Here is a 17,500-nt window from a genome sequence, read left to right as displayed (position 1 = left end):
ATGAAAGTTAAATTGAACAAAAACTTTTTATTAAATAGCTGCAGATCAAGCCAGGAAGGAATTCAATGATGCTGACACTGATTCACGGGATACAGAAAGGGAAATAAGGTTAGTTTTGAGAGAGTTGAGAGGCTTAATGACATAGATGTACTGTAGTTTGTGGAAGTTCATAGTTAATTCGGTAGCCTCGCAGCTCCTACAAGGCCTCACCTGATTAGAGACCACCCTTGAGGTTTAACAAAAGAACAAATAACAGAAACAATGGCCCTTTTGTTTTAGGCCTAGGGTAACAGAAACAATGGCCCTTTTGTTTTAGGCCTAGGGTCCATTGTTTCTGTTATTTGTTCTTTTGTTAAACCTCAAGGGTGGTCTCCAATCAGGTGAGACCTTGTAAGAGCTGCGAGGTGACCCAGTTAATTCAAGTTTCTCCTCCACTCAGACAGTATTGGTAAGTCAACAGAGGTTCGAAGCTCCAAGTATGGTTTGCAGTATTACAATTCTGAATGCTGGTCGAGAAAGAGTCATTACCAGCTATAATTTATTAAAATGGTGTAATACCAGTAAATACCTCTTACTAACCGAGTTTGAGGTCCATAAGTTTGTAAAATTATGGAACAAGTTTTTTTCCTATTGATTTATGGCGCTAATGTTTCATCACCTACTTTTCAAGTTAGTTGTATGAAAAACCTACAGGCAACCCTTCTGTTGACAACAGTGTAACGAAGGATAAGTTAGTTACCTACTTGGCATTACAGTGTACGTGTAAACATCAAAATGAAGTGATTTAGACAACAAGGTATTTCGGAGGTTGTAGGTTAAAAGTCTTGTCTAAGACTTGCCCTTTGCCTTGGAAGCAACTTTAGAATTAATTTTATCAATGTTAATTTACCCTTCAGTCGTCCAGTTTTGTTTGATTTGACCAGATGTTTGTTATCTAGAGCACTGAGAAGTTTGAATCATGTTAATTCAAACTTGTCGTAATAATATCCTCACTGTCAAGATAAGTACTACTTGTACTTACTGTACAATAGTAAGCAACTGCTGTAGATTAGGCTCTGTGGACATGATCTCCAATTCCTCTTTAGGGGGCTCTCGCAAACTGGTCTGGGGGACAGGCCTGCAAGGGAATGTATAAAATCAGCTCCACATATGTGGTCACACCTTGAGAAATGATCAAATAGCCAAATGAATGCATTTCAGATGCATCACCAAGGAAGTGACCTTTCTTGTGTTACATGAATATTTAGTGAATATTCTATAGGTTTTTTTTCTTTCAATAATCTAAAAAAATGGTGTGCATTAATTTCTATGATATTTACCATGTTCATGTACTCTATAGGATGTGTTTTGCCAAGTCAAAGACTTGCAAAAAAAACAAAATAAATAAACTCATTCGTCAATGGATCGATGTTACACTGTATTTAAATTGGCTTCATCAATTCAAGCTCTTTGTCTCTAGAGTGGTTTTCAATTGAGTGTCGAAAGTAATTAGTGAATTACTTTGGTTTTGCATTACTTCACTGAGTGGTTGGGTCAAAGTTCTCGCGCCGCTTTTTCAACCAATCAGAAGTGAAACAAAAACCAATTGTGGCGCTCGCGTGCACATTTTCCCGCGCTTTGTGTCGGCTACGTGTAATTACTTCGAGTTTTGATTGGTTTACTGAATTGTCTCCGTCCTTTTTGATTGGCCAAAGTAATTAGTTTTACGACACTCATCTGAAAACCGCTCTATTGATAATGGCATTAGTGTATTTATCATATGGCCCGTACGGCCTCGCGCGCGGTTTTATTGCAAAGCTGTTGGGAAAATCCCCGTATGAGGGCCGTATGCATTAGCGCGAGCAGGGCCGGAAAAAGCCGTACGGCCCTACTAGGAACACGTATTGCTCCGTACGATGCAATTTTAGGGGATTTCGTCGCTTTTAACATCCAAATAATTTACAGCCAGAAAAGCATATGTGCATATTTTTGTTTTTTATTTTGTCCTAACTTCATCTTCTGAGTGCTCATAAATAGTGTAAAGAGCCCATATGATAAAATGCTTATTTGACTGAGTTAAATCGGGCCGGACAGGAAAATATTTGGCCCTTGGTCATGCGCTCGGTCCGTACGCCATGACCTCGGGCCAAATATTTTCCAGTCCGGCCCTCCCAATCAGTCAATAAGTACATATCCTGTGACGTTGGCACAGTGCATGGTGTTTTTTTGCATGCAAATGTTCACTTTTGGATTTTTGTGATTTTCAGTGAACTTGAAAGAACACTGGACATTAATTTGGGTCAAGAAGAGGAATTTGCTCCACTTCACGGCCAGTGTTTTGAATACACGGATAGAGAGTAAGTGTTACTTTGGGGGGCTTTATGTCTTTCAGTTTTTTCAGCAATCTGTTTTTGAACAGTGTCTTGCTTTATTATTACAGTCGACTCCCGATAACTCGAACCTTCAAGGGAGAGTGAAAAAGGTTCAAGTTATTGGGAGTTAAAAACATAGGACCGAAAATAACGTAAAAACAGTTTTTACTGTTTTTCTGTTCATACGGTATACATAGTAATCAAGCGGAAATGGAACAATTCATTTCTAAATTACAGTAGAAATCAGAACGTGACGTAAATTAAGCATTAAAGTTGTATTAAAGTCGAGTTACTTAGGGAACTTTGCAGACGGTTTTCAAAGCGAACAATATCAAGCTACTGCTACAGAGTTATGCGATTTACTTTTTCGAGAAATACATGTAGTCAGTTGCAGTCACTGTTTGTTTTTATTTGTCACGTATTGACCGACGTGGTTCGAGCTATCAAGGGTTAAAATGTATGGAGAATGACCTGAAGCGAAACGAAAATTGCTTCGAGTTAGCGGGAAGTGAATTCGAGCTATCGAGGATTCGAGTTACCATGGTCAAAATTGCAGTTCACCTATGATGGAAATCCAGGGGAAATCGATTTTGGTTCAAGTTAGCGCAAGGTTCTAGTTAGCGAGGGTTCGGATTATCGGGAGTCGACTGTATAATCTGGAATCAGAAATCTCATCTAGCAGTAAATAATATTCAAGTATTACAAACTAGAAGTCAGAAGCTTATGATTGCGACTCCTGTTTGGAGCGCTTGAAGAGTGTGCTATTTACCAAAATATTCTAGAAGAACTGGTTTAAGAAAGTCAGAAAGATAGCTGCAGTTAGATATTAGAGCGAGTTTCAATTGAGTGTCGTAAAACCAAAACCAAAGTAATTACTTTGGCCAATCAAAAAGGACGGAGACAATCCAGTAAACCAATCAAAACTCGAAGAAATTACACGTAGTCGACGCAAAGCGCGGGAAAATGTACACGCGCAAGCCACGATTGATTTTGGTTTCACTTCTGATTGGTTGACAAAATGGCGCGAGAACTTTGAACCAATTACTGAGTGAAGTAATACAAAACCAGTGCAATTCGCTAGCTACTTTCGACACTCAATTGAAAACCGCTCTAACCAACTTAAGCTGTAACGCAAGCAAGACTGAGAAGAATCCAGGCTTGAATGGGATTCAAACCTATGACTGTGCAATTGCACTGCATCTGCCCTTCCATCTGCACCATCAAGCGTGCTGAGAGCTGGTCAGTAGGCCTTTTCCGGGTTCAATAATTGTCTGCCTCCTCGTCAAAGTGAGTCTAAAGCCGTGTTCACACTCAACGTTGATTATGATCAACTGAAGTATATATCAGCCTATCACACTCCATTCAATTTTATTCAATTATGGTTCTGTTTACATCTGCGAAAATTCAAATACTATACGCAGGGTAACCTCGCAGTGTGAGACAATGGCGCCGTATCGCGTAGCTGCCACGATTATCATCATCATCATGTGCTTGAGGCGAGGAGAGAACCAAGGATAGCTTCCGAGAATAGAAGAAGACAGATCCAAACCTTCACTCCATAAAGCGATTAGAAGTTTCGTCTGCTCATGCCACCACGTGCTTACCATTCTGTTCGATTACGCATTGTAATTGCTTCAAACAACCCCTTTGAGGTTGTTTGAATTAATTATGATCCAGTTATAATCAGGGACTGCAATTAGTTGATGTGAACCCATTTCATATTTAATTCGATCATAATCGAGGCCTAATGTGAACACGGCTTAAGTGTGTTAGTTTAGTTTACTTTACGTAATAATTTATGAATAAGAACTAATTTTCATAAGAAAAAGTTGGCAGACGTGAACGAGGAAATGGCCTAGTGTGATTTCAAGTTATATCCTGCCAGAGGTGAATGAAATGAATTTGGATGAAATATCATAAGATTCTATTGGCTTGCTTCAGTGCAACTGATTTAGTTGCTATGAAAGTAAATCTATCTGCGATGATTATTATTTTCTGATCGTTTCATGTTCATTCCACAGTTCTAACATGGGATATTTCGTATATTGATTCTAAATTCAAGAACTGGTTGACATGGTTTTTTTCGATAGGTATTTGTACAAACTGTGTCCATTCGACAAAGCTTCCCAACAGCCTAAAGGTGGAGGCTCTGAGACTTCTTTAGGGTGAGCATTAATTTTTCTTTGTTCACTTAGTTTGCCTGTTTTGTGAGCTAGCCACCTTTCAGTGGACTTGAAGTTTTAGAATTATTAATTTGACAAAAGCTGGACAATAAACTTTTGAATTTTTGTTAGAACTTGGGGTGAATGGACAGGCGATCCAAACAAGTATAGCCGCATGAAATACTCAGGAGGACAGAGTTGTTGGAATGGACCAAGTAGATCAGCCGAGGTGAAGCATTTTTATTTTTCTCTTTCAGTGTACTGACAACTGCGCAAAAACAGCAGACTCTTTCTGGAAGCATTTTGATTATTAATAAGACAATCATGGTTTGCAAAGACTTAAACTAAGAAACATACTGTTACAGTGGTCCAGTTTGTGGTGAATGTGCCATTTATGTTTTAATAGGTACATGAGTATTACATGTAGTATCAAGTGAGTCTAAGAGGTGAAATTTACGTGGATTGAGAAGTGTGTCACTTGTTTGGCAGAGTTTTATTGGAAAGATCTCGTGGAAGCGTTGAACTTTACACTTGAACTTGATGAAAACTCGATTGAACTGATCTGAACAATCGAACTGAACGTTTTTCTGGGACTACTAAAATCTCCAACAACAAACCGTGCTTCAGAAGGCTTCAACTGTGTGATCTAGAATGTCTCTTATGGCCATTTTTAGCAAGTTGTTCATTGCATCAGTCATACTTATTTTAGGATTCTAGAACTTTCCATGATCTGTCACTTATAAATATACATGTACATCAGCACAATCTTGAGCTTTCCAGAAAAACAACAATAATAGACCAATTTCGATATATTGAAATTCAGTCCAAAACAAAAGGCACCATCTCGAGGCTCTGGGGAATAAATATAAGGATTTGTATGAGTTTATTCCTCAGAGCCTCGAGATAATAATAACAATAATAATAATAATAATAATAATAATAATAATGGAACTTGTATAGCGCTCATATCAAAAATTCATGGCGCTTCACAATAAAAGAAAATAAATATCAAACTTATATAAAAGCAGTAATAAAATGTCATTTTTCATTAAAGATCACTTAAAACCAAATGAAACAAAGTTTTTAAATAAATGGCTTTTCAGTTCTTTCTTGAAAGATTGAATTGAAGAACTTTTCCTAATTTGAAGAGGAAGATTATTCCACAGTTTGGGTCCAGCAATTTAATTTCTTTACATCTAAAATAAATGGCATTTTGTCTGATTTACAAAGATCTGGTACATCCGACACACTTGAAGTGAGCTCTCAGTGCAAAAGTACGTTCCTCAATTTATGGAATAAATTTGTGGAATAAATTGATAAAATTTATAAAATGATGCCTTTTGCTTCGGACTGAATTTTAATATATCGAAATTGGTCTATTATGTAACGTTTCTAGAACATTCCAGAACTCTTCAGAACATCACTTATTTATGTCCAGACGTGACCCTTATTAGACGCACGCCCAATTTTGATATCCAACTCGAAGTGTTCCTTTAAGTCCAAACCTTTGCAACCTATTTCTAACAATAAGGTAAGGGTAAAGGTTAGCATTATTTTTGGCTTAGGGTAAATACAGCAGTTTAGCTTTACTTAAAGAGCAGCGCTTGAGGGACACTTTGACATTAAGAATATATTGTCTGTATTCCGAGACACGACCAGGTGATCTGGTGACGTAATGCAGAGGACTGGGGAGAAAAGTTTTAACGCCGTATTCCACAACCGCGTGTGGCCTTGAACGTTATTTTCGAATTCAAAATGGCAGAGGCGTGGTTAGATCGCGGTGGTTTGCACTTGAATGTACATTCAGTAAAAGGAAATGTGGGAGACAAGTCTGTTGAGTTATGACGATGGAAATACTGCTGGGGCCGGTTCCTGAAAGGTGTAATAACTCTATTCCAGGGATAAATGTGCTGAAATAAGGACCATTTGTCTCTGGAATAAAGTCATTACACCTTTTAGGAACCGGCCCCAGGAAATTTGGAAACAACACCTAAGGCCGCGCGCGGTTGTGGGATACGGCGTTAAAATTTTTCTTCCCGGTCCTCCAAATTTCGTCACCAGATCACCTAGGAGTGATGTTGAAGTTGGGTAGAAGAGCAATGGGACACCTTGACGCGTATTGAAATGCGCGTGCATAGATCTGATTAGCGACATTCCTGGACATATCTGAAGTCGGCAGGTATTTTTTACTGGTCACAGGTCACAGGTCAGGTTTACAGGTCACTGTTGTTACAATGATAAAACAACCCTAACCCTTTATTAATGTTAACCTTAGGCCTAAAAGCAATTATTTAGGCCTAAGGTAAAACGTAGGAAAGGCTAGGGTTCTTTTTAAGTGATGTTAAAACTATCACCTGTGACCTGTGACAAATACCTGCCTATCTGAAGTGTGTTACAATACTTCTTGGCAGAAGGCAGATGTCAGCCTTAGAGGACTTCTATACTTATAATTCCTGTAAAAGAGCCAGAGTGCCAGAGGATTTTACTCACCAATCAGGGGAGGTCTACTCAAAAACTTATGAATAGACCTTATTCATAAATGGCGGTCAATTTATAATTCTTTTGTCGAAGTGAAAATTAGCCTACCAAGCCTCGATGCCATACCAGTGAATTGAAGAGAATTCTTGCTCTAAAATGAGGCTTGGTAGGCTAATTTGCTCGTGGACAAAAGAATTAAAAATGTGACCGCCATTTATGAATAAGGTCTATTCAACATTCACAATTTCCAAGACCAGTCTAGAGAATGTACATGTAGCATCAAACTACTGACTGTACGTCTGATGTCAACCTGGTTGCTTTGTGAACATACCGTAACTTACAATGAAAAAAGCCAAATTCATTAAGTGTTTATTTTGAAAGCTCTTTAAAAATGACACTGACAGTTTTCTTGTGTTGAACTTGTTTGTTAAATCAGTGGATGGTGAACTTTTTGGTGGAACTTGTTGATCTAGCAAGCATGACCTGATCTTTGTAGAGTTTTATTTATGTAATACTGTGTAATGGGTGGATCACGATAAAAACTAATGTTGTAATTTTGAGATGTCAATACCTGATTACTGGTGGCGTATAGAATACATTCGCCCATGTAGTTGCAAATATATACATCTCATTCGATGGTTTAACATATAATACGCGCGGATATTTTGCGAGTTGCGTAGTATTTTTCCGAGCCCCGAAGGGGCAATGAGCAAAATGTCCGCGAGTATTATATGTTAAATCGTCGAATAAGAGATTTATTATTCCACTACAAAAAGGTGTTATTTTGATTCAATTATATCTGGTAAGTGTTTTTCTAAAAAAATGCATCATCTGTCCTTGCGAACGACGTAAACAGCACAGAAAGCCAGCCAAATGTCCCTTATTTGATTGTATAAACGAAATGACGAGAGACAAGCTAAATTCTCAGGCTTTGCATCGCGTTGAAAACAATTTCCTTCTTTGAAAAACTGCCGTTCCGTCCGTATTTGCTCTGTTCTAAACCGGTCAAACCGGGACACTACAACTTGTATTAACGTCTCATATTTTGCGCGTTCTCTTGACCAAATATGGTAAAATGGTGTAACAGTGGAATAATAAAATGCGGTATTGGCGCCTTAAAATCATTAACTATTATATTATTGATTATGATCCAATACTCTGGATAATGTATTTTGGTCATTCTCCTTGCTTGCTCTTAATAGCCCCAATCTGATAATTCACACTTTTTGTTGTTGGCTCTCTGAACCAGCTTACATTAATAACTTTATTTGATTTAATAATAATAATTATAATAATAATAATAATAATAATAATAATAATAATAATAATAATAATAATAATAATAATAATAGTAATAATAATAATGATGATGATGATGATGATGATGATGATGATGATGATGATGTTCAGAACTGAAATCAACCCAACTTTATCCCCTCGTTAGGTTAACCTTAGATGTGGATCAACCAATGAAGTCATTCAAGTGTCAGAACCCAGCAGATGTGAATATCTGATGGAATTCAAGACTCCTGCTGCCTGTCAGAATTCTGATGGTGACTTGTCTTTTCCACATGAGCATGGTGGAGAGTTGTGAAGGGATACAATTTTGTACAATTTTTTTTTTTTACTAAAATCAGTGAATTATTACTTGATAGTAAGTTTCCGATAGGCACCTTCCTCTTCAAAAAAAAAATACCCAAATCAACAAATTGGTTGCTAAGAAAATGGTTATCGTATGGCTGTAAATTGATATCGCCTAATAAAAGTGGCCAAGCTTCAGTTTATGTACTTTGAATTCAGATATCCTGGTGTCATTGTTACCTCGTAACTTCTGCAGTGATTTGTTGAAAGTACATGTATGCAAGGAAGATGAAGGCATCATGAAGAAGAGATTGTCCATGTACTAGCTATGGACACATGCCTTCAAATGGATCAATAATTATTGACAGTGCATGGGACCGACCGACAACTCTAACAGTTCTTTTCATAAGGCAGGCACTATTCACTGCTTCACGTTTGGTGAAGACTGAAATAGGAAAGCAATTATTATAACTGCTAATCTGCCGGGAGGATTTAAGAGATCTTTAAATTTGGTTACCGCTAATGAGATTGGCTTGCTAGCCCAGAGTTTTTATTGATGGGTGGAGTTAGAGACTTCTTCCCAAATTTTGGAGTCAAGTGACCCAACAATAAAAAAGTCACCTTTTTCAGCACATGGTCATAGAGGTGTTGGCGAGAGTGTCCAAGACCTTGAAAGGCTTGAGGCCATTCAGTAATCTTTGATCGTACTTTACCATAATACGTACACAACCATGAGGGTTTAAATCTATGTCAGTTGAGGTTTAAAGTTAATGTATATGGTATTTGTGTAAAGAAAGGTAGGGAGAAAACGTTTTTGGTTACTGCGATCATTTCTGGAGTTGAAGGGAAGTCCTTCCATACAGTACCTTGGAGGAGTCACCTTAAATTTCTTGGCGTAGGATACGCCAAATGTGCCATATATGGACATGTATTTCCAAACCCTGAGCTTGCTACATTGTACCCAAACAATGTTATTGAAACGGTGACTTGACATCAAAATAATAATTATTATTAGTATAAATACACAGGTGATTATACAAAATCGCGCGCTCTCATTGGCTCGCTATCTCGGATTATCAGCCAATAATCACCTCGACGGACAAAATGGCTGCCAGTAGTCGTTTTGCCACTGTAAGTGAAGATGATTTCGCGTTGAAATGTTTTTTTTTTGTCTTTTTTGAAATAATCACCTGTGTATTTATACTAAAACAATTATTCCCCTCAGGTGTTAATTATTATAATAGACTGAAGCTGCTCCTGCACTACCCTTAACTATGATCCTCAAATGAAGTGAATTCAACTTAACAGTACAAATAATAGTTGTTTGTAGGCTGTCCAAAAGTTCTGAAATTATTTTTAATAAAAGCCCTTTGGATTTTCTTCGGATTTTCGTGTGCTTGTAGAGATAATAGGGAGCTTAAGATCTACGACGACGACGTCGACGAAAACGCCACAAAACAATGATATCATTGGTTAAAAGAGCATCAATAATCGTGCTGCACGTGCAGCACGGATTTTACCTCATATTTTTGCGGTTCTCTGCATGACGACGACGTTAAATCACTAAATTTTAGGTTTCGACGACAACGTGAGCATGCAACAGAGAATCTTTTATTCTCTATTTTCAGTCTGAAACCGCTCGTACCAATTTATTTTTCGGATACTTCGCCCACATTGTACGAAGTGAACGAGGTGGAATAATTGCGAAAGACTTTTACTAGAGCGAAGTTCTATTTTGAGGTGACGTTTTCGTCGACGTCGCCGTCGTAGATCTTAAGGTCCCTAATAGGGAGCTTAAGCAACGGCAACGGCGACGGCAACGAGAACGTCACGAATTTGCATATTTAGTGGGTAAAAACAATAGCTTTGCACGCCCTGCACGTGCGTTTTTCACTTTTGTCCATTTCTTTGCCGTCGTCAGCAAAACAACAACGTGAAAGCCAAGTTTTTGGTTTTATGAAGAACGTCAGCACTTGAGGATAAATTTTCATTTTCTCTCCTAAAATGAAGTGCCGTTCCGACTGGTGTCATCTTTGAGGAATTACCACACCCTTGTCGTATTAAAAACGTTGAAATAGTCACGAAGCGATTAAAATAACGCAAATTTATATTTTGAGATGACGTTCTCGTTGCCGTCGCCGTCGCCGTTGTCGTTGCTTAAGCTCCCTAATGTTACAGTCACAGTACTTAAACAATGTCAATGTTCGTAATAATTTATTTTTTCTCTTTCAAGTAATATTACAATAAAAGTATAATTGATGGTTTGCATGTGACGTCACGGCGGCCATTACGGTGCACAGAACAATGCAGTAAAATGCCTGTTGGGAATTCGACTCTATTATTATGCAAAACTTGTGGGGCCATTTTCTATTGTTTTGTACACAAACATGGCCGTCTCATCACGTGGATGCAAACCAAAAATAGTGAGTCTTGTTATGAAAAAAAAAAACGGCCCCCAGTTGACGAGTAAAATGTCTAGCGTTAGACAGAGTTAAATCTTTTAAGTCTTACTTCCAGGAGTCAGTGGGTTTGGAATGGCCTTTTCATAACCATGTAACCATTCTAATTCACTTTTCATTGTCATCGTTAAGAATTGCCATCCACTCCTTTTTGAGCGCCCCACTGACGAGTGAAATCGTCTGTCTGGCACTACATGCAGACAAAGAAAAAGTCTCCCTCACAAGAGGAAATGGGTTAATAATAATTATTATCAACAGCACTTTCAAATTCTTATTATCTTCCTCTCTAAAGGTATGCATGCTTATGAATATGGCAACCTAGTTACTCGGTTGCCAGTATGGTAATCCCAGTCGGAAAATGGGTGGAATTTAGTCGTTTTCTCTCTCTTTTTTTTTTTTTTTTCTTTTCCTTTTCGGGAAAAGTCTTTCCTATCCCTCCCCTGCTTTGTGCGTAGAGTCTTCGGGCGTATGCTCGGTCGGTTTCAGGGGGTAGTAGAAATGCGTAGATTTGATCCGGTGGACACGGTAGAATATTTAAGTAACCTGCAATGGTGTCGAAAGTCATTGTAACCCGAATGGCGTTTTAGTGGATATTTAAACAAAATGTACCCTTACGGCGCTCAATAATGGCAAGTCAATTGGATAAACAAGACAGGTGGTAAAAAAGAAATATCTGGACTCTTCAAAGCGATGAGTATAGTCTTCGACAACAATGGCATCTTTCGCCGTCGGATATCACAAAGTGAGCTTTGTTTCTAATGTTATTTGGCTAACTGTGGTGTTAATGTACAACACTGAAACCAAATGGCAAATCCTGTATGGGTTTAAAAGGAATCGAACGCCTTGAATGCATCACAGTGTTAACTGAAGTCGCATCTCAGTTGCCTTTATTTTGTACTCAACTCTGAACAGTCTTCAGGCAAAAAAAAAATGGAAATGTGACAGTGACGAATTATTTGAAAAAAAGCCTGTTCTCTATTGTGTGCTTCATCATTCACGGTCAAGGTTCTTCCGAAAAGGGTATCCTAAACTGTGAGACTGAAATTTATTTAAATGTTGAAATATTTGTGTTTGTTTCAATAAATTTTGCGTTGGAAAGGCTTTTGTGACATTTTTCGTCCAAATGAACGCCCAAAAATAAAGCTTTGTTGCGTTCGACGAAACGGAGAACGTAAGCCTAATTTCGTTTTTGTGTCCTGTGTCTTTCGAGTTGGTGTGCCTGTGTACGGCTATGCAGAATTTTTCGAGATTGCTGTAAGGACACCAAAATCCCCCCCCTTCCCCCTCCGCTTGATTTTTGCAGGGGCATGTGTCGGCCGGGAAACTGGTGCGAACTTATGACGACATGTGACCTCGTTTTCGCTCTCGTTTTAGGATATTTTTATATTCATTGTAATGCGCATTTGATCATTTCTGTATGGATTTATACGCAATAAAAGTATTAAATTAAATTAAATTAAACTACGTCACATTGTTACATGTGATAAGACATGTGGCGAACATGTGAGCAGGCCATGTGAGCTCGTCTTCACGATACAGTCGCCGTAGGCTTCGCCATTTTGTGCTCTCAGCGTTGGATTTTGGTGAGTTTAAACGTTTCGACGGTAGCATTTATGGAAATCTGAGGGAATTGTCCTTGTTTATTTTATATGCTAACGAACACGACTTTGAATCGCCATGGCTTTCACGATGTTAACCGTGGGAACAGCTATATTTTGATTGCACTTGTTGACTAGTTGCAGTCGCGACAGATACATGAATTGTACATGTAGCTCTTTATCCGGTCGAATACAGTTGAAATCGGTGGAAAAGTACTCTGAAGGCAAGATCCATAAGGGTGAGGTTGAACCAAGGAACGGCAAATTATGTAAATATTGTCTACTTCATTCATCAGGGATAATACTTGAATCAGTTGCAAGGAGTTTGTTTACGCTGACGATAAACGAGCAGACGATTGCAAATATATTCTTATGTTTGTGCCGCTTCCAGCCTAGAATAATGTATGTTAAATATACTTTTACAAATTAGCTTTTACGCTTAAACATTTGCAGTTAATGTGAGAACATTTAGCACGAAATTTGAAGGGTAAAAATTGTGAGCCTACGGAAACTGGCGCTGTCACGCAACGTATCAACAAATCGCAGTTTGTACAGGTGACCACTTAGCTGGAATCCGACTTGGCAAGATTTCCGCACAGGTCCCTACTTCATTATGCATACACTCCTTTGTTTCAAGAAAACAATAGCGATAACAATAGACGTCCTTTGGGACTGTGGCGCTTTGTTCTTTCTTTTTAGAGGTTTTTTTTCTAAGTCTATATGGACTTAAAAAAAGTCGGTCGAAATTCTGTCTGAAATACGGAAAATCGAACAGTTTTTCCTGCAGTTTCGGCACTTTTCCTGCATTTTACCCATTTTTCAGTTTTAGAATAAGCGCAAGAAGTGGAGTTTCAAGCAATCGTTGTAATAGGGTTCAGATTCGCAAACATAACAAACAAACCAAATAAAAGTACTGTCATAAGAAATTTAATGGCTACCTGCTCTTTTTATCGTGAAATTGTTCTTCCTGTCTGCTTAAAAATTCGCCGAGACAGTGCAAAGTGTATATTTTCTTCCTTTCCTGTATTTAGGATCACGAACGGTGCATTTAGAGGGATTTTGCGATTTATCGCTCTTTGTAGAGATCGGCAATATGCTCAATGATACTTCCAAGTAAATAGCTTTGGTAGAGATCCATGGATGTTCCCGTACGAGGCATACTTCGTTTCATTCCCCATCATGTCTTTTCAATGCCCTGCTGTGGGCTCGTTTGTCTGGGCACAGGTAACCCAGGCTCACTGTGTGCGTCACGTAGGTATTAAAATATAGAGAACATATGAGGCGAAGTTTAGGTCTGAAAATTTGCTAGAAAATGGTAATAAAAATCGATAAAACTTATCATGTGGTGAGCTGTTGTTGTCTTTAATACGTACACGAAGTTTCGGGGAAAAGGGTCCCCGTTCACCTTACTTCATAATATAGTGACAAGGTAGGAGACGGAAGCCAGCGTCGGGACTCCGACCGACCCAAAACAAGCACGATTTTTTCCGCGAAAATCAAATCCAGTCGCTAAATAAACACGCCAGGTTCGTGGAATAGGAATTTCTCTAAACCATGAATCCACTGAAGCATCTCCAGGTAGCAACGCGGAGCCACCAGACTCCGTAAAACTTGTAAGTTAACCTGCTAAAATGGCGGCCAGAAAGCGTGGTACTCACGAAGTGCCCAATTCAAAATGGCACTGAACTCTGGACGCCTGGTGACGAGTATAATAAGTTTTGGAGGGAGGGGAGTCCCAAACAAAACTCACTGAGCAATTTGGGACTCCCCTCACTCGAGGGATTCATGGATTCATGGTTTAGAGAAATTCCTATTCCACGAACCTGGCGTGTTTATTTAGCGACTGGATTTGATTTTCGCGGAAAAAATCGTGCTTGTTTTGGGTCGATCGGAGTCCCGACGCTGGCTTCCGTCTCCTACCTTGTCACTATATTATGAAGGAAGGTGAACGGGGACCATTTTCCCCGAAACTTGGTGTACGTATTAAAGACAACAACAGCTCACCACATGGTAAGTTTTATCGATTTTATTACCATTTTCTAGCAAATTTTCAGACCTAAACTTCGCCTCATATGTTCTCTATATTTTAATACCTACGTGACGCACACAGTGAGCCTGGGTTACCTGTGGTCTGGGTCGATGAAGTTTAGGCGATGGTTAACTGCGGTGAGATGATGTTAGCCCTTGTCTTGTAGGCAGTTGTAAACTTTCGGGCCACAGGTAGCTAGGGCTAATATTTTTTCAAGGAAAGTTTCCGTAAGAAAATTAATATGTGTTCTGGCGGATTGAAGGCTATCCATTGCAGTTTTTTCTAGAGCATCGCGAAACAGATCCATCTCCCGATGCGGCACTTTGTCTTTGCCAACTGACTGCGTTTTCACACAGGTTTTGGACACGGAAGACGAAAGTAAATTGTTTTCTTTGCACCACTGTATGCACAACTCTGGAAAGGCTATTAAGCAGGGACAATTTCCAAATGATCAAATCTCCCATTGCTGTGACCCTTTTACTTCGGTAGCCATCTTGATTATTACGAAGACACAAGTTTGCTTCAAAATAAGGGAAATATGAAACGATTTTAATTGAAATGAACTCGTGCATGAAAGTTTCCCATGAAAGATGCACCAATCAGACTTTAAGCGTGGTATACTCTTCCACGCAGTGAACTTATAAGTGTGCCTTACGCACGGAGCATGAAGGAAAAGCAGGTCACAGTTCACAGCAATACTGGAAAACCTAAAACTATCACAGGAACTAATCTTAAGCCTAAACAGTGCCTTTAGTCGTAATTAGGGTTACGGTTAGCATTATTAAAGGGATGGGTTGTTTCAAGAGTAGTAAAACAGGGATCTCTTAACGGTAACCTACAAGTGTAAGTTCGATTTTAGGTGCTCGGCGCGGCACGTGTATATAATTACGTATCATCGTTATGTAAATAGTCAGCCAGAATTCAAAATAAATATCATTTTCAAGGTGTGAATTAGCAACTTGACACGTTAGCTCAGTGGTAAAGAACAGGGACAAGTAATCCAGAGGTTTACAGTGGGTCGGAGTTCAAGGCAAGCTGCGAGTGACATATCATGCGATTAAATGGCAGAAAAAGCCGAGCGGGATCTGGAAATAAGAACAAGACGAAGGGATAGAAAGAAGAAAGCTGGGACAAAAACGAGTAACGGTGTGGGCGATGAAGGGAAAGAAGAGAGAGAGGGAGGGAGAGAAAAAATGAGATCCGTTTTTCTTCATCCCGTAAGTACAAATTACCCATGTATATATTCGGTTCTCTTGGGTATACGTATTGTTCTACAAAACAATAGCGCGAATGAATAATTAATTTATTCTGCATGCATAATGAAGTAGGGACCTGTACGGAAATCATTCCTCCGACTGTGACGTTATGATATATCTGTCTGTAAAACCTTCGTTGCCGATCAGATTAGCAATAGACCGGGGTTGAAAGTCAGGTAGTGAAATCAATTATTTTAGGTATATATATTTACGTGACGGAGTCGAACGCACTCTCATAATCTTTGATTACTACTAGTTATATGTAGTGCTTTTGTGTTTATCTTGAGCTATTACCCTTTTTTTATGTAGCTCATTGACAAATATACGACTTTGTCAAACGCAGTCTACGTCTCATTATTTTGTTTGCTTTCTTCAATATACGCAGTGCATTTTCTGTTATTTGAGGCAATACGATGTTCTGTCGGATGCTTTCACGCTTGTGAGCACTGAAAATCCTTTGATTCTGATGATATACCCACAATGCCTTACAAAAATCTTATGTCCCAATCCCCCTCGAATGCTCTCCGATTTTCCCGCCGAAAAGAAAGAAAATGGTGTCCATTCTTGAACAACTGGGCCTTGGAAGACGTTTCGAGCGGTTTATCGACGGAAAAGTAGATCCAGAAATGATCTTATCGATGCCAGAGAGCTCTTTAATTCACCTGGGGGTGGAAACTCTGGGGGATGAATTCAAAACGAAGATCTCTGCAAAAAAATTCTATTCTATTCTAAATTCTCATTGGTAGTTTTGCTGCGCGCAACGTCGCCACTGACGTTCCCGTTCTGTTGCTAAATCAGCCTATTCATTCCATCACTGTTTACTCGATATAAACTATCTCTCACACACATTCTATCCACTAAAATTTCTTTCTCAACCAGGAATTGCACGATCAAAGATTTTCCACAGTATGGAAAATTTTCAGTAATTTTTTCAATGTGCACATCTAGTTCCGAGTCTTCTATCTCTGTGAAGATTTGCTTAGTCCAGTTTGACTCATCCTACGGTAGATTGTACTCTCAGAGACGGATAGCGTGGCAGAAACTTCCCGTATGGTGAAACCTTCTCCTAAAAGATTTTCAAGCACAGTCTTGGGAATATAGAATGACGGTGCCTCTGCTCCGAAGGTTGCACTCTCAACTTCGCAGTGCCATGATATCACTGCGAGAGGTTACTCCAAGGCTTTGCAGCCCTTGTACCGACAACTTGCAAACAAGATCGGGGGTTATTTTTTCCTGTCGAAATTTCTCTTCCAGATATCCAAGTTTCAATTTTTGTAAAACGGACAACATACGATCAGCCCAGTTGTTCAAGGATGGACCCCATAAACATGGACGGGGAAATATTAACGGTAAGTTGAAATCTCAGTTCGATCTTGTAAATATTTATTGAATTAATTGTATTACCAACAGTGTTTACACAAGGCGCGCTATGATTGGTTGGGAGTTGACATCAAACCTTTGCTCGTCACACGTGATTGGACATGGGAGGTTTCGAAAATGTTGTGGGGTTGATTGCAGGCGGTTCCTCTCCCCCTCTCCCTTCGCTTGCCTTTCTAGTAGCCATGATCACTCGAAAGTCAACCGCG

At 39.1% G+C, this 17,500-nt stretch overlaps 1 protein-coding gene across 1 annotated transcript in view; it reads left to right on the top strand.

Moving 5' to 3' along the window:
- The window catches only part of LOC137973476 (glucosidase 2 subunit beta-like), a 27,502-nt gene extending 17,544 nt beyond the window's left edge, over positions 1-9,958 (top strand). The window contains exons 15-19 of the mRNA XM_068820306.1: positions 39-108; positions 2,247-2,336; positions 4,442-4,516; positions 4,646-4,742; positions 8,436-9,958. Of these exons, the coding sequence (XP_068676407.1) occupies positions 39-108; positions 2,247-2,336; positions 4,442-4,516; positions 4,646-4,742; positions 8,436-8,585 (482 nt within the window). The 3' untranslated portion in view covers positions 8,586-9,958. The remainder of the gene's footprint in view (positions 1-38; positions 109-2,246; positions 2,337-4,441; positions 4,517-4,645; positions 4,743-8,435) is intronic.
- The last annotated feature ends 7,542 nt before the right edge of the window (positions 9,959-17,500 follow it).

This window comes from Montipora foliosa, chromosome 10, assembly GCF_036669935.1.
Source record: "Montipora foliosa isolate CH-2021 chromosome 10, ASM3666993v2, whole genome shotgun sequence".
Lineage (NCBI taxonomy): Eukaryota > Metazoa > Cnidaria > Anthozoa > Scleractinia > Acroporidae > Montipora > Montipora foliosa.
The sequence above is the reverse complement of the archived record's forward strand: the minus strand, read 5'-3'. Positions and strand labels throughout refer to the sequence as shown.